This window comes from Erpetoichthys calabaricus, chromosome 15 (genome assembly GCF_900747795.2).
Source record: "Erpetoichthys calabaricus chromosome 15, fErpCal1.3, whole genome shotgun sequence".
NCBI classification, from domain to species: Eukaryota; Metazoa; Chordata; class Cladistia; order Polypteriformes; family Polypteridae; genus Erpetoichthys; species Erpetoichthys calabaricus.
Window position 1 is genome coordinate 2491933 of NC_041408.2, and position 22086 is coordinate 2514018.

The 22086-nt window shown below is 46.7% G+C and overlaps 1 protein-coding gene across 1 annotated transcript; it reads right to left on the minus strand.

Moving 5' to 3' along the window:
* Positions 1-3836: 3836 nt before the first annotated feature.
* Positions 3837-22041, minus strand: dtl (denticleless E3 ubiquitin protein ligase homolog (Drosophila)). Its single transcript, XM_028820681.2, has 15 exons — positions 21855-22041; positions 21134-21259; positions 19764-19856; positions 18669-18730; positions 17493-17613; positions 16191-16256; positions 15178-15269; positions 13895-13968; positions 12024-12127; positions 11694-11798; positions 8802-8914; positions 8579-8668; positions 7306-7438; positions 6005-6705; positions 3837-4332 (listed from the first exon to the last, which is right to left on the minus strand). Exons 1-15 carry the CDS (start codon positions 21904-21906, stop codon positions 4267-4269), a joined length of 1998 nt encoding a protein of 665 aa, XP_028676514.2. The 5' UTR covers positions 21907-22041; the 3' UTR covers positions 3837-4266.
* Between the last annotated feature and the right edge of the window lie 45 nt (positions 22042-22086).

Consider the following 22086-nt stretch of genomic DNA (forward strand, 5'->3'; position numbering starts at 1 on the left):
TTATCGCACTGCAATTCTGCGCCATATCTTATTGGTAACGGAGCACGTTGTCAACTTGTGACAGCCGGAATTTGTCATGTGGGAGGTCAACACAATTAAAAATGGTGGCACCAACCACCTCGTTCGAGTCTCTGAATTTATTTTGAAGATACAGTAAATGTTCATATGATAGCTATCGCTCCTGAATCTTCTACTCGTCAGGAGATAACAGAATTCAATTTTCGGTTTGTGTTTTGTTTATATAGGTTTTATTTCTATTTATTTATTGCACAACTATTTTGCACCATATCTTACTGGTAACATTGCCCATTGGTATCTTGAGATGGGGTGTCACTGAGATGTCACTATTAAAGATGGTGAACCGCCTCGTTTTGAGTCTGGTGGTATAAAATCAAACTTCTGTGTGGTATTTTCAAGGTGTTAGAACTTCTTTGACTCCGATACTCGTTTTGTTCACGTTTATTATTGGTGTTGATGCCCATTGTTACCTCAGGACAGCCGGAAGTGTCACAAAGTTGTCACAGTTAAACACAGCACCACCACCCACCTCATTTACGTCTCTGGATTTTTAAAAACCAAACATGAGTGGAATTTTTGCGATTGTTACGACTTAATTGACTCCAATTTTTGTTTTGCACTTTGTTCACGGTGCTGGGTAGAAGTTGTGACATGGGATGTCTTGTGGTTCTTTTTTGATTGTCTTATTTTTTATGTACCATGCCATACGTTAGTAGTAATGGTGCCTGTTGTTACTTCAGGATGGACAGAAATTGTGACGTCTTCAGGCCCTCACTCTTAGAGATGGCATCTTTGTCTGCCTCATCCGAGTCTCTTCATCTTTAAAAAGTAAATGTTTGTGTGGTACGTATTCCTTGGTTAAGACTTCTTGGACTCGGATTCTCATTTTGTTCACGTGGTTCTTCTATGATTATTATTACACACGCAGAATAAAAGGCAAAAAGAGAACACCGGTTTCTTCTACAAACTTGGCTTTTTCTTGTTAAACTTCAGTTATGTTCTGTACTGTACAATCGGGAGGTTGGGCGTGACGGGATTTCAACATCATACCCTGGACGCCCATCCATTTTCTAACTCACATATCCCAGTAGCACTGTGTGCAAACCCAGCATAGAAGACTAGAGTCCAGTAAATGGTAACCTGCTCCGGGAAGAATATCAATGGGCACTTGACGAAAATGCCAGGAGCCTCCGGGTTACCTAAAAAGAAGTCGGTGGACAATATGGGAACATGACGTCGCGTAAGAGGATTTAAGGGATGACAATACTTGGGACAAAAAAGAGACTGTCCTTCAGCTGCCATCTGAGCTTGCAAAATGCGGAAGTCTGCTTCGTTCCTCCGTCTGGTTTTTAAAATAGCTTCACATATTCAAATCAGGCCCTTGTGTTGTCCCGCCGGGAATTTCTGTGACTCGCTTGGGGTGCCAACTGGAATGACGCCAAGCCGCGAGTGCCGTTCTTGTTCTTTGTTGCCAGGACTTTGGATCGTATAAAAACGATAAAATAAAATGAATCGGTGGCACCAGCATTGGGCAGAGGAGAGGACATCTCACCCCCTCGTTTTGGGTCGGATGCTCAAACCTTCAAGTCTACGAGATCCAATGGAAGGTTGTGCTGGGTGGGGAGTCTGTCTGTCCTGATGGCAGCCCCCCATCCTGGGGTTGAGACACTCGTCAGACAGCTGTGTGATTGTATATAGCACCTTTCATACTGAACGTAAAATAAAGTCACTCACCAGCTGCAGGACAGTGAGACCCCATTCTCAGTCACTCAATACACGCTGTGAGGGTTGGTGATTAATCTGGCAGCTTTATCAATTATATAGCGCCTTGCTGTTTCATCCATGTGACTTAACCAGTTTAAGAACAGAGAGGTCAAGGGGCTCACTCAGGGTCACACAAGGAGAACTGAATTGGCCACTTTGTGATTTTATATAGCGCCTTTCATACTGAACAGGACATGAAGTCACCTGACAACTATGGTGTGATCACATGTGCAGCAACTCAATACGTTTCACACAGTGAGCGTTTCTGAATAGACTGGCAGCTTGATATAGCGCCTTTCAGTTTAAACAGCACCCCAGCTACCTTAACTGATGTGGCGTCATTCGTGTAATTAACACAGAATTTGAGTTACAAATGTGACCTGCAGCTGGACGCACTGGTGGGCTCATCCTGCACCTCCCACCATGGAAAACAAGCGGGACCACCTGACACTCCTCTGAAAACCCATCTTTATGAAGCAGTGTGGCCCCCTAGGGGTGAACATCTCGAATGTCCCTTGTTTAATCTCCAGCTCTGCCCTGCTGGTCAAAAATGGAAATGACGCTTGAGAAGAGCACAAAATGCACCATATAAAAATGATCCTAGAAATTTGATTCTGTTCATCTGGACAAAGTTTTTAAGTGGGAGAAATATTTCGAGACTTATCCAAGTCTCTTCCTCAGTCTCAATTGACTGCCGGTTTCCCCAACCTTATAAACAGTACCTTTGCTTAATCACAGAGACTAGCACCATTGACAAAGGGCCAGTTGATCAGTGATATGCAAATTGTCCACATATAAAAATGACTTCTCCATCCTTGGATCACGGTGACCCTGAGAGAGACTCTTCACCTTCTTGTGCAATACCCAGGACAAAACACACCATGCACGACGCTATATAAAACCAAAAAAGGAGTCAGCTCGACCACCTTTACAGACTCCCTTTGTCAACCCGAGATGAGATCTGCTCGACATCTACATAACTGGAGTTATTGGAGTTTGGTGTTGGACTCTAAAGGCGCTATATAAACCCAAAGGGGTGCCGGTTCCATTGCTACCACTGACACGGGGCGAGGCCCTCAGACACTGAAAAGTACAACAACACGTAAACTGTCAGGTGACTTTACAGGGTACAGTATGAAAGGCACTATATAAAGTCACAGGACTGCCAACTTACTTCTCACTGTGTGACCCTCTCAGAGTGCCTTTACCTGCTTGTGCCATGCGTCTAAAAATATACAAAATCATACCATTGCTGTTCAAACTGAAAGGCGCTATATAAATAGATAAAGCTACCAGTTCAATCACTAACACGCACAAACTGTGTGACAAGTCTCACATATTTGGTGACGTGATAACACTACAACTGTGCTGTTGACGGACTCTAATGTGTTCAGTATAAAAGGCGCTGTAAAACCAGGAACAAAGCAGCCAGTTTGGGTCTCTATAACGCCTTTACAATTACAGAGAAGACACCATACTGGTGAGGTGACATGCAACGGTGGACAAGGGCAAGCCTTCAAGGCGTCAGCTGGCTCAAACTAAAAGGAGCTATATAACCGTAAAGACACTGCTGGCTGAAACAGAAAGGCGCTATATTAACCTAAAGATCCTGCTTTAACGTGCTCAAACTGAAAGGCGCTATACAAGCTCTGAACCCTGCCCCCTCCCTCACTAGCACTGCGATACCCAGTGACGTGATGTCGCACGTCTCGCTAGTCATGTAACTGAAGAGGTGCCTGCTGTGATTATCCTGATTTTTATCCCGATTTACCTGGTCGTCGATGTTCGTTTGCCTTTTTTATATTTATTAGATAGGCAGTTTCAGATTTGATTACGTCATAGTAAACGTCTCCCGGTTTATTACGGCACAATCTCTCTTTTTTTTTCCGGTGCTCGTATCAACTGCCAGCCGCCAGTTGAGAAGGTTTGGAATGCCGCATGCAGGGGTGGGGCATTCCTGAAGTCCAAACAAGACCCGCCTTGAAGGGGGCGGTGCCGTACCCGTATAAACCAATAAGAAAAAAGTAGGGCGTTACTTAAAACAAACACGTCTTTTAATGCATTTGGATTTTATTGGGTCGTCTAGTTAGAACCATCCCGATGGCTCCGCCCCTTTACGCAGCCCGCGGCCCCCTGGGCCTGGTCTCTCTCAGGTCCGGTCCGCCACAGCGCGACACATAAAAGCGACTTCATTTAGAAACAAAGTAATAAACCAAATGTGACGACAGCACAGAAAACGAAGAGCAAGTCCTCTAAAATGAATGTGCCGTTACAAACGTGTTAAAAACATCCGACGGAAGCGCCTCCCCAAAAAGGAAACGGCAATGCAACATATCCTCCGTGCTAAGGTGCTGAGGAAACGGCGCGACGTCTGAGCCCGGAGAAGATGAACGTGAGTGCGGGGTGGAGCTCCAGGGGCGGTCCGCCGCCGCCGCCGCAGTGCATTCAGTGCTCGATTAAGCGAAAGGGACTCGCGGCCGCTCTTCATTCGGGGCTGATCTTTTGGAAGTAGCAGGAGATCTTCTTCATGGATCCTGGGGTGCCGGGAAGCTGGAGAAGAGAAGGGGGAGGAAAAAAAAAGTCAAATTTAGAAAGAATAAAGCGAGGCCCCCGAAAGCTCATAAAATGAACTTTTAAAGAAATGGAAACATCACGTGCTCGTCACTTCAGGTGAATCAGCCTGGGACGGGACGCCGATCCACTTGAAATGTCGCACACTTAATGGACCCCCCTTCCACATTTAAGTCATTTTGATTGATTTTGTAACATTTCATTAGGATGAAAATTTTAAACACAAGTCAAACATGCAGGGTCAAGGAGCAAAACTATTCAATGTCTGTTCTTTTTCTCCTAACCTGCTTCTCCACTTTAAGGGGGGCTTGCGTGACTGCCTGAGCTAACTGGATTGGTGGGCACATATTCAAAGGGAACTCACAGGGACATCAGGGGGTTTTTCCAAAATGGGCCATTCCAAAAACTCATTCCTTGTTTTGCCCATAGGTGGTCCTGTAGGCCAAGCAGAATATTCTCATCTCTTATTTCAGTGTGGGACTTGGGTGACAAGATGGGGGCTTCAGTTTGAGATCCCACTTTGTGCTCACAGCTCGTTCAGTGTATCATCTGCTAAAAGATGGGGTGGGCTGTCCATCAGTCCCAGTGAGAGCGGGGGGCACACAGCAGAAGGGGTGAGTTAAGCGGGGTGGACATGGAGAGAGCCTGACTGGCCTTTAAGGACAGGTGGCTGAGGGGGTGACAGGATGGATTATGGGTTGGCGCTGCTGCCCCTCAGATGGCATTGCCATTTACTATATGTGTGAGTCTGAATGTTCTCACTGCGCCCACGTGATTGTAAGCACGTCAATGAACACACTTGTTCAGGTATTGTGGCGTCCCTTCCAAGGTGGGCTCAGACCTTTTGCCCAAGGCTCTGGCCTGTCTGCCATCCTTGAACTGGATTAAACTGGTTTGAAAATGTCACCTTCAAAAATGTGTGTTTTGTCAGGTAGAAGGCACCATACACCCTACATTAACCCAGATATTGCCAGTCCAGCCAGTTGTTGTGTCCTAGTGGCCCACATGGCAGCTCTTCTCACTCTGAATGAAAGGACCCCGCCCACCAGCCCCCCCCCGGGGGTTGAACCCTTATCCACACTGTGTAGTGGCATTGACACTTGATCACCTCAAAATGCCACCCCAGGCACTCCCTCTCCCAGCTCGGGCAACTTCAAGTTTGACAATGGGTCTGTGAAACCTCAATGGGCACTGGGCTACAGCCCCACCTAGTGGTCACGGCGCTCTTAAAGGACCAGGCTGGTGAGATTCTGGCTTAGTGCTCACATGGTGCAGAGCCCCAGCTGCTGCCCTCTGTTGCCCAGGAGGTGTTCTGACTTTCACTATTTAGGTGGCGGCTCAGGCATTCTTGGGCCCTGCTGGTTAGTCTGCCCTCTGGTGTCCTGGGGGACCCCCACTCAGTTCTCCTCCGGCTGTTTGTCCCTTTTTCTATTTTTTAGGCCTGACTCCCAGTCCTTAGCCACCCTTTGTTATTGGGCAAGAGCATGGAATTGTGGGAGATTTAACCCTAAAATGCTGGAGTCTGAGGTGTGCTCTGGTGAAGCACCCTGTAGGCTACAAGCAAGCCCCCCAATAAATTGGTGCCGCTCCCAGTTGCCCCCCCCCCCCAAAGTAAGGACTCGTTTCCCACCATATCGAAAGGTGAACATACCGGTGACACTGCAGTTTTGCTGTGTGTCCCTTTGCTCGCTGGACTTCTTCGGCTCGAGGGGCTACCCTGCCCACCTTTCAGTCTGTGCCCCATGGCCGACAGCCAGTTTGAGCGGCCAGGAGAATTGTTCTCCTTATCTGATGGTCTATGTCCATTCAAATGCTGGTGGTCTTCTAGAATCTTCTCCGTGGACTCCTTGTGGACCGGGCTGCCAGGGAGTGGCTGCTCCTCCTCCTCTTTCTTCTCAGCCTTGGCCGTGCAGCAGAGTCCCGCCAAGTCTCGTCTCCTCTTCGCCAGGGGGTCCAGCTCCCGCACGCAGTCGCACTCCTCTGGACAGGTGCGGCCCGCCGTCTCACTCGTTTCCAGCCGTCGCTTGGCTCTCCTTTCTGAGACCGGTGTTGTGAGCACCCGGCTCTGTGCCAGAGGACTCAGGACCCTCCTGGACTGGGGGGTACCTTGTCTTGTAGAGCTAGAGGGCGTGGTGTTCAGTGTCACCCACCTCATGAGCGACGGAGATGAAGCAGTCTGCTTAGGAGTGCTGGGGGCGCTTTTGGGGCCCGCAGGGTGGATGTGCGTGCTGGAGGGCTGGGGCAGGTCCGCTCTGCTGGGGGCACAGGCTGCAGCTCGGGGGGAGGAGATGGTCGCTGGGCTCACAGCGAGTGGAGACGCCAGGGCCGTTTGGTCAGACGGAGTCATTGGCTCTGAAAGGGAAACATGAATGTGATTGATGGTTACAAAAAGAAACAAAGAAGGTGGTAAAGCTAAAGCTGTGGGCACAGCAGGGGCTGCTGGGAAAACTTGGATTAACAATGCAGACAGGACATGAAGCCTCTGCCGAGCTTTATTTAATAATCCAATCACGCTGGGCACAAGGTGCCAATCAGCTCACGGATGGGCTGCCAGTCCACCGAGTCACAGTGGGCCACTTCAGAGTTGGCCTGGAGATGTGGGAGGAAAAGCAAAGAGGACTCCACATACTGGAAATGGGTGGGATTTGAACCCAGGACCCCAGAGCCGCTGGTTAGTAGGACTAAACACTAATAAGGTGCCCATTTATACGGTACCCATGTTATGTGGTACCCGTCTATATGCTGTATCTGTCCAAGATATAGCACCTTTCTTACCTGTCGAGCTCTAATTCTGTACATTGCTGTTTATCATGGCGCCCTGTAGCATGCTGGTCCATCATGCCACTTAGACACTCGCTGCACTCTGCACACGTCACAGCACAACTACTACTGGTTGCCCACCATGCCGCTCTCATTTAATAGCTTGGGAGTAAAAGCTTCAGACTGCTTTACCTGAGGCCTTGGACGTTTGCTTTTTCCTGGCCCAGCCTACCAAGTTGGCGGCCCCCAGGGTGGTCTTCTCTCCCTCTGCCCCTCGGTCGAGGCGCCAGATGCGCACAGTGTTGTCATCCGAACAAGTGGCGATCTGCAAGAAACAGGAGCGGGTGGTCAGAGCTCGGCCACATCCACAAACTATACTGTAATAATAATTCATTTTATTCATATAGCGCCTTTTCCATACTCCGATTCCTAGGTGCCACTTTCACCTAATGGCATTCCCACACATGTCACCAGTGAACAGAACATGCGTGCCTGTGACATGAAGGAACACAGGGACAACCTGCAAACTGTACACAGTGACTGGGGGCTGCGATTTGAACCGAGGTCCTTAGAGCTGCTAAGCAGGAGCCGACCGCTGTGCCATCGGGCACTCAGGTGCCCGCACCGCTCGTGTGTGCTCAAGTGTCAGCTTAGCATCACATAACATGAAGCCACAACTCTGCTAACAGCCGAGCCAACGCGGAAACCACAAGTCACACGTTCAGATCCCACCACTGCATTAGAACATCTCAAAAACGCTGACCGAGTAACTTTGAAGAAAACGTGTGAATCATTTCACGAAACGGCACAAGTGATACCCTTAGGGGTCCCAAAAAAAAAAAAAAAAAAACCTCATCGGGGGTCAGAACCGTCCTTTTTGTTTTTATCAGACACCCGATGTCCTCTCACAGTGGGACCCACCAGACAAACCACAAACTATCGGCTCGGAGCCTGAAGTTGGCGACCTTGTCGTCTTTGGTGCCCATCGCTCGGCTTGGGCTTGTGGGAAAGAACTTTGACAAAGAGAGTGGCGACACTTTAAAGTGCTTTGCATAATGAAGTGGCTTCATTCGGAAGTGCTGATGAGCTGCACTGACTGAAAGACCGCGATAAAAGGACAAGTGTCTGTGCCAGTCACTCCAACAGATGGTGCATCACAAACATTTGTAGTAGTGCACCATCTGTTGGAATGACAAATGCAATGCATTTCTTTACATGCATTACCCTACATATTCCAACAGATGGTGCACTACACATCTTGATTACTTATATTTCTACTTATCTTAGACTGGTAGCACAGCCAGTACATAAACACTCAGTAACAGTCAGCGTGAGTGACTATTGGAAAGGCGCTATAAAAGGAAGACATTATAGGAGAATAAAGAGCCCATCTTCTTTTGTAAGCAGTTCTTTTTTTTTTTTTTTTTTTTTGTCAGAGACTCATTTAAATTTTCCCCTTACTGACCTTTGTGAAGTCAGTGGGACACCAGGTGACAGACGTGACCTCCTGACAGTGGCCCTGAAGTAATATGGGGGGGCTCTGGGGTTCTGAAATCTGTGAAAGAGAGGAAAGAGAAAAATATTAGCAATGCCAGCCACTTCTGCCAACCTCTTAAAAGACTCCGACTGCCTCATGCTCCCCAAAGGGTGGGCTGACGGATCCACTGCGAGCAGCTCCCATGACTCACCTTCCAGATGTACGCGTTGTGGTCGCTGGAGCCGCTTGCCAGGAACTGGTCATCGGGGCTGACGCTGGACTTCACATAAAAGGTGGAGTTGAGGTGACCACTGAAGACGGCCACTGGGGACACAAAGCAGAAAATAGAACATGTGAGTCAAGGTGCTGGCCACTAATTGCATTCTGGGTAATAAAAGGGCACTGCCCAGCCTGTCCAGTGAATTAGCTGTGGCAGTAGGCCCTTGGCAGTAACCTTGAGGCCCGCTGCTGCTCCACCATTGGCTGCTGCAGTCTTGTGATCAGCTTCTAGTGCCTTATGGGAATGCAGTTTGCGTGTGGCGCCATACAACATGAACACTGGCGTAGTCGCAGTCCTGCAAACAGCTGGAGCTTCTCATTTTCAGAGTCAGTCTGAAGCCGTGACACCATTAGGGCCCCCCATTCCAGAATTATCCAAGCTTTGGTACTTTTATTATTTAAGTGGGCTCACTGCCCTCGCCATGGTTGGTTCCTGCCTTGCACTCAGTGCTGTTGAAAAAGGCTCCAACTCTCCACACTCACAAATCAGAACAAGACGCTTAAGAACATACAAGAATGGAGCCTGTCCAGTGAGGAATATGCACCCGCCCAACTGGGCACCTCTAACACATCCAACAGATGAGAGCCCCCCACTAATGTAAAGCCCAAAATGCACTGCACTGATGATAGCCACATGGGATCGTTCAGAACGTGTCATCGTTTTCATTTCCATTTAATGTAATTGACAAAGTGATCAAGTCTGTCCTGGTGCTGCCATGACCCCTGGTGCCAGGGTGACGTGACCCGTCAGTGAACCTCACGGAGACATCAGCACATGTGGTGCCTTTCCAGACACAGAGGGAGGATACTAGAAGTGCATTACATGCCATAGAGTGTGACGAAAAAAATCAGGCAGACAAACGGTTCATAAAGGCCACTGAAAAGAGTCTGAGGGCCGCAAATGTTGCCTTCATTTTAAACGAAGCCCTTTCAGGCGAGCTTCACTGAAGCGCCCTGGCGTGTGTAGGCGGATTAACATCCCGCTCTCACAAAAACCTGCCAAAACACCACGGGTGGGGATTTCCTTCCTCGGCAGCTGCTTCCTCACAGATGTGCGGTCTACACAGCGACGGCAGCGCCCCCTGCTGTTCAAGGAGACAGCTGAACATTACAGGGCCGTGAAATGCACAGAAGTGTGTGTGTGTGTGTGTGTGTGTGTGTGTGTGTGTGTGTGAGATCAGTCAGTCAAAGAGAACAGACAAATGCAAAAGAGTCACTGCCTGTCCTCGAAACAACAAAACAAACCTGCAAGTCAGGGAATTGTGGGTAATCAGCTTAGTCTTCTGCACAACTCAGAAAAGATCCTGCGCAGTTACAGCACCGGCATCAAAGTCAAAGAGTGGCTGTGGATCATCTGAAGGAAGGGGCAGCTGAAACCAACGCTCTGCCCACTTCGGCTGTCTGCCTGCGCCCTAAAAGTCGCCATCAGGGAGGGAGTGGACAGTAATGGCAGTGCAAGTAGAAATAATTCTAGACTCTGGTGGGAGGAATCTGCCTGGGTGGTGCCGACGGAATTTCATTTAGGATACCATAACATTATAATATAGAACCATGCAGTTAATACCCGATGACCTGATCTGCTGATATTTCAAAAAGATTCCTAATATTGTGATGTCGGATATTATATCATACAAGCATATGGAGAGGTAGAGACGTCCATCAGTCCCTGTGTAGATGTGTGTGCGTACTGAAGCACAAGTGGTGGCTGCCAAATTAGAACTGCAAGTCGACTCTGCTGCTCCTTATCTTCTGTCTTTAGGTTTAATTGCAGCTGCTCTGCTAGAATTGTGATGGTCTGTAAATATTTCGGACACACTGGGCCTAATGAAGCTCAGCAGCAGATTTCATAATCTTGCTGCAAGAAAATGGAGCTTTATGGGAACTTATAGGCACTTCACAGCAGGAATGGAGTAAAATGTGCATTAAAGCTCCTTTGCGTTCCGTTACTAGACGTCATTACACGTTAGCTTAAGTCGGACTCGGGTTTAACCGCACTTCCATAGACTTGTGAGTCTGACTCACGCTCAGGGTTAACACCAAGGAGATTGGAATGCATGCGAGTACTGTAGAGAAGTGCTGGCGGGTAGAGCCCTCTTTGCATCACGTCCTTTAAATTTACTAAATCGTTGTCTCCCAGGCTATTACAAGTAGTATGGTAGCAAACACAGTTGATGTATGTGTATGGAGCACCATAAAAGCACGATATGGCAGAAGTTAGAGACATGCATACTATAGAGAGGGATTGAATGAATACACCTCTACCCCAAATGCCCAAGAGGTTACGGCCACCAAGGCCTCCTTGCGGAGGATGAGATGCGAGATGAACTCTGATGTCACTTCCGGATTTCAACTGTAGGTCTCGCCTCACCCACCCCAGGACCTTTCTAAAGACGTCTGTGTTCATTTTGTAAACCCACAACCTCTCACTGAGGATCACAGACTCAAAAAGTCCGCAAACCTTGCCTGAAAACAGCCAACAGTCGCTTAGCATTTTCTGTTGGATTTTGCCTTTCTTTTTGATTTCTCTCTCATTAAACAAAATGTCTGGATGGACCCTAACCCTGAACGATTTCCCCTCTCACTCCTTGTGTCTCGATCATCGCACATTAAATTCATAAGAAAGTAGATAGAAGAACCAAACATTCTTGTGGCCGTCAGTGTGCATCGCATGGCCTGCAGGTAAAATCTAGGAAGCAAGTGCTAAGGGTCTTCTATTGTGTACGGGAATGAAGGACTACAATGCCAACAATTAGGAGCACAAATGAAGTTAAGATGATCAACCATCAGATGCTCACCAAAAGGAGAATGACAAGCGTCCACTTACCAGGCTCAGTTTTCAGTCCAGCCATGTTAAACATATAAATGTTCTCATCTGTGCAGTTGGCAAACAGACTTGAGCCGCTGGAGTCCAACACAAGACTGGAGAAGCCTAAAGCAGGATGTGGCAGAAAGGACAGACATCATTAGACATTTAGGACTTTCCATCTTTCATTCCGAGCACACATTGTCACACGGGGATAGCAGCCATGTGTGTTAGAGGGGGACACAATGGCTGAACCGGCTCTTTATTATGGGGGGAGTCGAGAGCGATGTCAGGACTCCTGAGATCCACTCCACTCACCACACTTTCAGTAAGAGCCAGAAGAAAACGTACCTAACTTCCGCAGGCTGCTGCCAGGGTAAGGATAGGACTGGAGGGGCACGGGGTCCTGCAAGTGGGCTGTGTAATTCTTCCTCAAGTCCCAAAGCTTAAGAACACTGAAAAAAAACAAAAAAAAACCAAAGCAAATTCAACGTTGATTCAATGAAAACACAACTTTATTTTTTTACCAAAAGAAAGGTCAAATAATGCTTTGCTGGAATAAAACTGTAACTCCTTTAGCAGAATTTGTTACTCGTTTAGGATCATTTTGGGGATGATAGGAGGATGAGGGACCGATCTGATCAGAATCTGGCAGAAGGCTACAAGTCCGACTCGGGGCTTTGTGCACATTAACACCCAAACTGCAAAACACAAGGAAACTTAACGTGGCTGCAGGTTTTCATCCCACCCACTCACATTAAGCTGATAACATCAGAACTATTAATGTTTCTCACAAACGTAGACATTTGTATTTTTTGACATATTTTATATGGCAAGAGATGGAGAGAGAAAGACAGCTGTACACAGATAGAACTATTTGTTCCGAGAGGGAAATTAATCTCTTTAAAAAGCTTCTGTAAAAAGCCAGCTAGGCAGATACACACGCAGACCCCCGAAGGCTTTATAAGAAGGAAAAAACTGATTAGCTGTGCCAGTGAGGCACTATGGAGGCGTATTGCTAGTGGTACAAAGGACCCCCCAGTCGTGTTTCTTGATGTGCTGCTGAAAGTCCACAGTGTTGGGGTGTCACAGAGAGGACATGTAGCGTTGTTCATAATGGCACTCATTCTCTCCTTTGCTAGGACCACCAGGGGTCCCGAGTGTCTCCCATAACTGAGCCTGCCCTTTTAATTAGCTTGTTGATTTGGTGGGCCTCACTTCAAGCGATGTTACTGGTCCAGCACACCACACTGACCATCACAGAGTTGTAGAAGATGTGAAGGTTGTCACTACCCACGTTAAAGGATAAAGAGTCACCTCTGCCGTTTCTTCTGTAGCTCCTCAGTGTTCTGAGGCCAGTCCAACCTGCCATTAATGTGGACCCCCAAGTACTTGTAGAAGTCAACCACCTCTACCTCCACTCTATGAGCAGTGACTGGACATGGACGCACTGTGGTGTGGTGAAAGTCGATAAGCACTTCCTGGTTTTGCTGATGTTAAACTGCTGACAGCCCTCAGAGTTCTCCCCCTGACTCATCCCCCTTATCAGCGATATAGACCCCACACACACACACACACACACACACACACACACACACACACACACACACACACACACACACACTCTCCAGTATTATATTAATTAAGGCACACATTCTACAAGCCGTTTTGGTTTTCTCACAGTTAACATAGCTATGATGACACAAGCACAGTAGAAACAGAGAAATGTATGGAATGTTAATGGCATAATTGTGAACCGAAGTGGTAAATTAAAAAAAAAATCATGTGAACCAGTAAAGAACAACACGGGCTAAACAGATGGCAACAGTTTTGATTTCTTAATGGACACTGGGTAAGGCGTCACTTTAAATTACAAAAAAAACAGAAGATGGCAATAGAAAATGTGAATGAAATAAAAATTAAATAAATACACTAACAATGCAAAATTATTTTAGCCTAAGGCTGCAACATAAAATGTGTATAAGTTGAGGGGGTCGGAATACTTTCTGAAAGCAGACACACACACACACACACACACACACACACACACACACACATTGAATAAATAGTAATAGTTAGCGCTTTGAGTACTGAGAAAAGCGCTATATAAATGTAATGAATTATTATTAACAACATTCCATAGAAGCTTAGAAATGGAAGAACAGAAGTATGGGAAATGTATTTGCATTTTTAAAAGAATACTTTCATATAGTTTTACAGACCCGTCAACAGCTCCAGCGGAGAGGAGCGAGTGCTCGTCTAGCATCAAAACTGCAGTCACACTTTGCTGAGAATTCTGGGAAAAAAAGAACAAAACGACTTTCAGTGAAACAATTCTCTGGTTTAGTCAGAACGATAAAAGGCCAAATCAGACGAATGTCCACTGCGGTCACTGAGCCCTGCACACCTGACTGAAGCGTGGACATGGTTGACATCACTGAGCCTGGCGTGTGGGTCAGAAGTCACAGCTGTAGTCGGACAAACACATTTAAACAGCAGTGGACGACTACCCAGGGGTCTCTTAGTGCTCTCTGGTGGACAAATTCAAACACAAGTTGCCACTGTGCTCTTGGGCATTTCAATTACCCATCGGTCTTGTCCGTGCTAACATTGCAGTTATTGTCCCAGTTATTTTTTTTGTACTTTTTAAAAACAGAGTTGAAAACGTGTAGACGTCAACACAAAACGTGTCCTGTAAGGGTTAGGAGACTGCAGGTCACCTGCTTTGGCAGCCACAGAATTTCACCCATCTTTGTTTTTTTTTTTTTTTGCCTTTTTGAGAATAATATGCTCTGTGAATCTTTTATGAATGAAGTGTTACATTTGGGACACAGGTGACCTTTCCGATGACCATAGAGGAGCCATGTGATGAAGTCACCCTCCGGGCCTCAAAATAAAGGACATGAACTACTAAAGACACGTTCAATGCTCTGCGCGATGTTCATTTTTACATTCTGTTCAGTTGCTTTTTAATTAAAAACTGAGTAATTCACAACTAACTAGGTGCAAAAATCATGATGAGCACAGCGCTGCTTCAGCGCGCCAGAGTCCTGGTCTCAAATCCAGCCGGCCATTGGCCTCCTTGTGTTGTTTTGATAGCCCAAGAGGTCACTGACACCTTTAGACTGGCCCTAACAGAGTGACAAGGACAGCAAGTCCCCCACAGGCCTCGTTCAGTCCGGTGTTGGCTCTCTCTTCAGTTCTTTAGGGGGATTTGTAGATTTATTCTCTTTCCAAATGAAAAGGTGAATGACTGGCGACACATTATGTGGGGCTTACCTCTTCACTAGTTTTACTGGAGACGCCCCAGCCGGCCCCCCATTATGAATGTGTACGTATGTGTGGGTCTGCGCTCCTCTTCCCAGACTCCTATATTCCCCCTTTTGGTTTTGGTGTTCTTGAGAGTTTTGTTACTTGGATTCTCTCTAAAAGCCACCTCATAACAATTAGTGTGGCTTGTAATTGATGCCTTAAAAGATGCCACACAGAATGGACCACCGCTTACCGCCTGTTTCTTCTTCTTCTGTTTCAAGGGGGTCTCTTTGCTTGGCTTGTTGTGGGCGCCACTGATCTGCTTCACATGCTTGTAAAACCCGTCTGCAGAAAGAGGAACACACTGTACCTTAGTGCACACTTTGCTCAGCCCCCTCCCCCCGCCCCCACACACACTTTGCCACTGAGGATGATCTGCCATTCGCTCAGGATGGCTAACAAAATGTATGACAGCAGACAAACAGATTTTGAAGCAAATGAAGATTAAGAGGGGACCTGATTGAAGTGTTTAAAATTATGAAGGGAATTCGTCCAGCGGATTGAGACAGCAACTTTAAAATGAGGTTAACAAGAACACGGGGACACAGGTAAAAAATTGTGAAGGGGAAATTTTGCAGAAACTTTAGGAAATGTTCCTTTACACAAAGAACAATAGACACTTGGAATAAGTGACCAACTCGTGTGGTGGACAGGAGGACCTGAGGGACATTCAAATATCAACTTGATGTTATTTTGGAGGAGTTGGGTGGATACGATTGGCGAGCTTTGTTGGACTGAGTGGCCTGTCCTCATCAAAACAATATTATTGTTCTAAAATTAGAAATTCAACACAAAATGTGGAGACAGATTACTTAAGGAGACTCAACATAGGATGAAAGGAATTTTATAATTTTGTGAGATGTTGACAAAAACTTAACAGTACAAATAGGCTGCTTGCAACAGCAGGGGAATGTGCCCTCAGTACTGGTGCCAAAATCGGACACAGCACTACTAGAGAGACCCCAGTGAGGACGGGCAGGAAAATTAATAATTCATGAAGGACACGGAACATGGCAATCAGCTGAACCCTTTGATTAAACACCACAGGTTTTATAAAGTGGTCTGCAAAAATATGGCCATTCAATAAAGAAGCAGATGTGCCGTGCGGTGCTGTGCCATATAGTGGGCCTGTCTGTTAGGTAACCGAGTCCCATGGGACAGGGGAGATTGCTTGCGTCACATGTACATTCCAGAATGACATCTTACCTTTCTTACTGCATCGCATGTCCCAGACCATAATGTTGCCATCTCGTCCACCAGTGCAGAAGACAGCTGAAAAGAAAGAAAGAAAGAAAATGGGATATTGAATGTGAATTTAACAAAAAAACGTGATGTGTCCAGCATAGGACTTTACCAGACATGAGCTGTGATCTTATCAGAAAAATACGTGGAATAAGTGAAATGAACGACATCTTTTGAAATGACAGTATGCTTCAACTGGGGAACCAAAAGTGTTGCAAAAAATTAATAAAATCCAGTACTTCCAGAGTAAAATCTACTGGGCTTCTGATGTTTTACTGCACCAACTTGACAAAGCTTCATTCTTAAAAGATCATCTCCACAGACTCACACCCTGACTGACGCAGGCCATGTTCAGGGTGTTTAAAACTGGTAAATCTGTAAACTCAAAATGTGTATGTAGGCGCACACACACACACACATACATACATACATACACACACAGTAGCAGAAAGTTGTATTATAATCCCAAGAGTCAGTTTTCAAAGTTCTCCATTCCTGCTCCAGCAGCCACTTTATCACATTACAAAGCACCCAACTGCGCTACGCCTTCAGCTGTCATTTCTTAAAGACTCAACCACTTAAACATTAAACATGTTCTGATGTCCGATTATGAAAACCCCCTACTGTACTCTCGGTGATTTGCCATGGGTGCTCTGTAATGATCGTCTTGGCTGGTGAGGACATGATGTGGCATCACTGGCAACTTTGGAAAACCTAAAAAAAAAAAATGTGTGGACACCAGAGCAACTCTGGAGACCCCCTTCTTCATTGGCACCTAATCCAAAGCAGGGCCGTGGGATGGACAGAGCCGATGCCAGCAGCACAGGACACAAGGCAGGAGGCAGCCCTGGACAGAACACCAAGCCATTGCTAATCACACACACACAGCGCCAATTAGGAATTGCCAGAGTCACCAAACTCGCATATCTTTGGGGACGTTGGAGGAAAATCCCATGCAGACGATACACAAATGCCACCCTGACAGGACTGGGCGCAGAATTCACACCCAAAACGCTGGATTCTGGAGGCAGCAGAGCTAACCACTGTGCTGCTGCTGTGCCATCCTACCTATGCTGATGAGTCTGAAGATTAAAGCGTCACAAGTGAACATTATTAATAATATGCAGGGAGCAATGTAAAGGTGGGGAGAGGCTGGTCACTCTGAGTGGACTTCCAGCCCCCAGATGTTTAATTATTAAGGGCACTGACTTTGCTTTGCAAGAAATTCAAACAAAGAATGGCAGATGCCTTCAAACCAAGACTTACCCTTTTCTTGCTTTGCAAAGGCGACGGATTTGAGGCTGCACTGGTGCCCCTTGAAGATCCCCAAGAGCTCGCTGGTTTTCACATCCCAGAGTTTGGCAGTCTGGTCTCCGGATGCCGTTACCTGTGACCAGAAAGAGGCATATGAGTGGGAGTTCAAACTGGATATTCCTTAAAAAGAAATCGGGATTCGTCTCGCCTCGACTTTCTCAAATATTCAAATATGGGGAAGGATATTTGAGGAGTAAACCACAAGACAAGGAAGATATTTTTATATGATGGACATTAAAGACCCATCAACAACAAATCAAATCAATAATATATTGAACAATTATTCTAAAAGTAAAGTTGAACAAATAAGACTCTGGAGCTGCATGAATAAAAGATAAAGTGCCACTTCCAGTTAGCAGAAACAGCCCAAAACTTGATAGAAATCTACATTTTGTACCAAATACTCGTATGCAAAATTTGGTTGACCGAAGTGAAAGCGAACTCAAGTTATTGTGTTCACACACACAGACAGAATTCCAAACATGGTATTTTCGGACTGAAGGAGGTCTAAAACGTCGAGATTCATCAAAATCTCCACATCGAATCTTTGGACGATTCCAATACTTTGTATACGAGAAAGTCAAATCTTTTTCTTGTTCCAAAAGACTTATCTATCTACATGTTCCCAGTGCACGGCTGCCATTACTCAGGTAGTGTGGCCTACCGCCTGTCATAGTGGGCTCACCGTGAGGGCGCCACTTAATGCGTTCATTTTCACAGGGCTTAGAAATATCAAAATAATTACATTAACACGGAGGACTGAGACCGTTCCTTAAAATGGTGGCGGGTGCCACTAGCACACAATAGCTTGGTCACCTCCTCCATGTGGATCTTTGGTAAGTGAGCAGTTGGTGTGAAGTGCACCTTTAGAATGAATTGAGAATGCAGTGGACATTAGTTAAAGTAGCACAATATTTCCTCAATTCTGGTCCCAAGTTTTAACCCCCCTGTCCTGTCACATTGAATGCTTAAAACTGAAAAGATTTGCTCCTTTTCATGATTTTTTTGCTCAGACCCGGCCGGCTCTGGACAGCACAGCGATGTCAAAACTCTGATGCCTTTCACTGTAAAGCCCACTGAAGGGGGACTCGCACGCACCCTCGTTATAAACTTTCTACTTTGACTTACCAGTTTATGTTCCCCTGGGACCCAGGCAATATCGAACACCGCGTTTGAATGAGCCAGCCACTCTGCAACAGTAAAAGAGAATTACGAGAATTATATTATGTTGGTCTGATCTCGAGGTGAGACACTTTATTGGATTCACATAAAATTTAACAACCCAAAAACACTGCTGGGAAAGCCTCAGCACACAACACAACACCCTGTGACGTGAATGATGGCTGATCTACAACAAGAAGGGGAAGCAACTGGGTCTGAGCTTCAAAAGCAGGCCAAGCCCACCAAACAAAAAAAAATCTGTTTTCTAACAAACTATTCAACGTTGTCACGCTTGTGTGTCACAGGGCCACCTTTTGAGCTCATCAAAGCTAAGCTCTACCACTCCTGGACACCAGGGGGTGTGATCGCTAACCACCTTGCCTCCTTTTCCACCCACAGCTCCGAGAAGACGTCCAACAAGGGCAACTGACTCCATCACGTCTGGTCCAGGAGCTATAAAGCCAGGAGGAGTCGTCCGAATCACAACCCTGACCGCTAAGTACAAGCATCCTTGTGTTAGTTAGCCAACGCCTAGAAAGATTGCTGTTCATTTCTGTGCCATTGAACGCTTGCGGTTTTTGTTAAAGACCTTCTTGAGTAAACGGGGGGCCTGGGTGGCACCCTAACACTTTGAGTTATGTAGATTAGCCGCCTGCTTCCATTGCCGATAGTGAAGATCTACAAACACCAGGCTCTCACCTATTAGTCATCTACGGTGACTGACCGAGGGGGTCCTTCTTAAGATAGAGAGCTAAAAAGAAAATTCACAGAGAATGACTTCTTTCTCTTCTAATCATAAAGGTCTGCAACCATCAAGGGCATAAGGTAGGAAACAGCCTCAGACTGGGCCCATTTACACACAATCCACTGGAGCCACTTAAAAATGTGCGGACATGTAGGAGGCCATCTTTACTCTGCCCCTAGGACAGTATGCAAACTCTGCAGTGCCAGCCTTTGCACCACCAACATGAAACACAAATGAGGCAAACAGGCCCCAGATTCTGAGACCCCGGGTTCACATAACAGGAGACGACAATCAGATCCCTCCCAGGAAACACAAACCTTTAAGAACGGGGGTCCTGCGTGCTTCCGTGTCATACAGCCTTATGATTCCTTCTTCATTAGCAACAGCCAGGACGTGCTGGATTCCCTGAGCTGAAAGGGAAAAATGAGGAGACGTTAAGAGGCTCCATGGAGAGAATGGTGTAGAAGGTGTGACGCGTTTTCCCCGCAAATCAGTTCCTGTGAAGAAAAACTTTAACATTTTTGTGAAATTAAACATTCCACACGTTACCAACTGCCTCCCAGTGTTCTCGAGGAAGAGTTCGTTTTAAACTAACAGCTGGGATCCACTGTACACATTCCTGTCAGAATTTTAATCACTTCAGTTGTGTCACCTCATAATCTCCAAGGTTCAGCTCGTCCCATCTTTCCTCATAACTCCTACCTGTCAGTCCCAGAATTAGCTCAGCTGCTCTTCTCTGGACTTTGTCGCAACATGGAGATCAACACTGCATCCAGGCCAGGCAACAACGCTGGAACAGAGGACTGACTTCCTGACGGCTGTCCAAGTGGCACCTACGGAATCCAACAGAACCGCAACTCCTGTGCTGCCCCTGCGAATGTCCAAATGGGGAGGTCTCGCCTTCCTTCTGGTCTCCTGATTGGCATGCTCCTTCATCCATCCGTTATTCTGGCCTCCTGGCCATGTAACGGAATTCCATCTAATACTGCCAGGACACTGGTCCCCCATACGCTGTCCGGAGCACAGGCCCTCCATGCCAGGCTCCTGGCTTAAACAGGGAATGCCACGTCTCTCTTCCAGTCCATTCGTTAGTGTAGATAAGGGAACAGTAGTCCATCCTAGCTGGGATGCCAGACCATCCTTGACTTGAACCGCACACATTCGGCGCTGTATAACTTAACATCCTATTGGCCTTCTTGATCGCTTCTGTCCCAACATGGCTGTAGATAGTGACTAGTCCACTATGAGTCCCACGACCTTCTCTTAAGGTGCACAGTCCAGTTTCAAACCTCCCACTGTGTATTGAAATCTTAATGTTTTTACTTCCTGTTTGCAAACTTTTAAAGTTACTGTTGTAAAATGTCATCTGCCCATCTTTGTTTCTGTGCTATGTATAACAGAAATGCATACATTAAAGCGCCACACTTAGCATGATATTTATATATCCGAAATGATTGCTTCCTCCCACATCCCAAATACGTATATTAACTGGTGGTGGGCGCTATATGGCGGCATCCCGTTCAAGCTGCGGCTCCAGGGATTTCGGGACTTGACAGAAATGTGTTCGTTTACATTTCTTTTTAGACATCAGGTGTATAAGCGCTGGGTGACACACACATGTATATCGATTTTTATAATGCGAGACAAGCGCCTTCGATCTCCCACACGTCGCCCATTCCCCGCTCACCTGATGAGAAGGTGCACCCGAAGGGCGGGACGACGGCCCCCTGCTCGCCATAGGAGATGTGCTCATCCGCCCGCGCGCACTGGTAGCCACCAAGCAGGGAGTGCAGAGGGAGCCGCGGCTCTGTTCCTAGAAAAGAAAACGTGATCAACACAACAGGAAGTGGAGAGATCGGGAGTCTCCGCTAGAGTGAAGGAGGAGGGTAGCGAATGGCGACCGCCAGTGTGCAGCGCATTCACGACCTAAAAATTGCGCTCGAATTTTGGAAAGGTGGACACACTCAGTGCTTCGATCAGCTGCTGCGGGTCCGATAAAATCGTCTACTCGTCTGGTGGCGCCCGCTAAAATAATCGGAAACGCTAATAATACACTTCTTGTACACATTCAGTCGCGCTGAAACACAAGCAGACAAGCATTTGTTTTACCGCAGTTAATACTCTCCCCGCTGAGCACCTTGATGCGCTGGGAAGCAAATGGCAAGACGGCGTGACTGAGCCGTGCTTCTTTGGCGCCACGCATTGTGATCAGAGCGATAATTGGCTTGTTTGGAAGTAATAAAGTCGCTTATCGGGGACAACTTTTGGTAAAAAAAATCAAATGCATAATAAAATTAATAAGAAACAGGGAGCATGATTGCTATAAAATCGCTGTGCTTTACTGCCATAGGATCTTAGGGGCTCGATCGACCCCCCCCGCCATTAAATTAATACAAAACTCAACTAACCGTTACATTTGCGGCTGGAAATTCCTCGCCCGACGATAGCTTGAAAAAGCATCTTTTAATCTGAAATCGGTACCGAATGCCGTGCCTTCGTTTTGCACAGATGACCTCCTCCACTCAGTGTGGCCACGCGCTCCTCTCCTGATTCACAAAACTCCCGCGAACCGGAGAAACTGTTTGCAAGACAAACTCCCCGCTAAAATGACGTAACGCTCTGTGATTGGCGAAGTGACGG

Coding starts and splice junctions, on each gene's coding strand:
- dtl (XM_028820681.2), bottom strand. CDS start 21,906: ATGCTTTTTCAAGCTATCGTCGGGCGAGGAATTTCCAGCCGCAAATGT. Junction 16,257..17,492: donor CTTTGCAAAGCAAGAAAAGG/GTAAGTCTTGGT, acceptor CTTTCTTTTCAG/CTGTCTTCTGCACTGGTGGA. Junction 15,270..16,190: donor CATGCGATGCAGTAAGAAAG/GTAAGATGTCAT, acceptor CTCTTTCTGCAG/ACGGGTTTTACAAGCATGTG.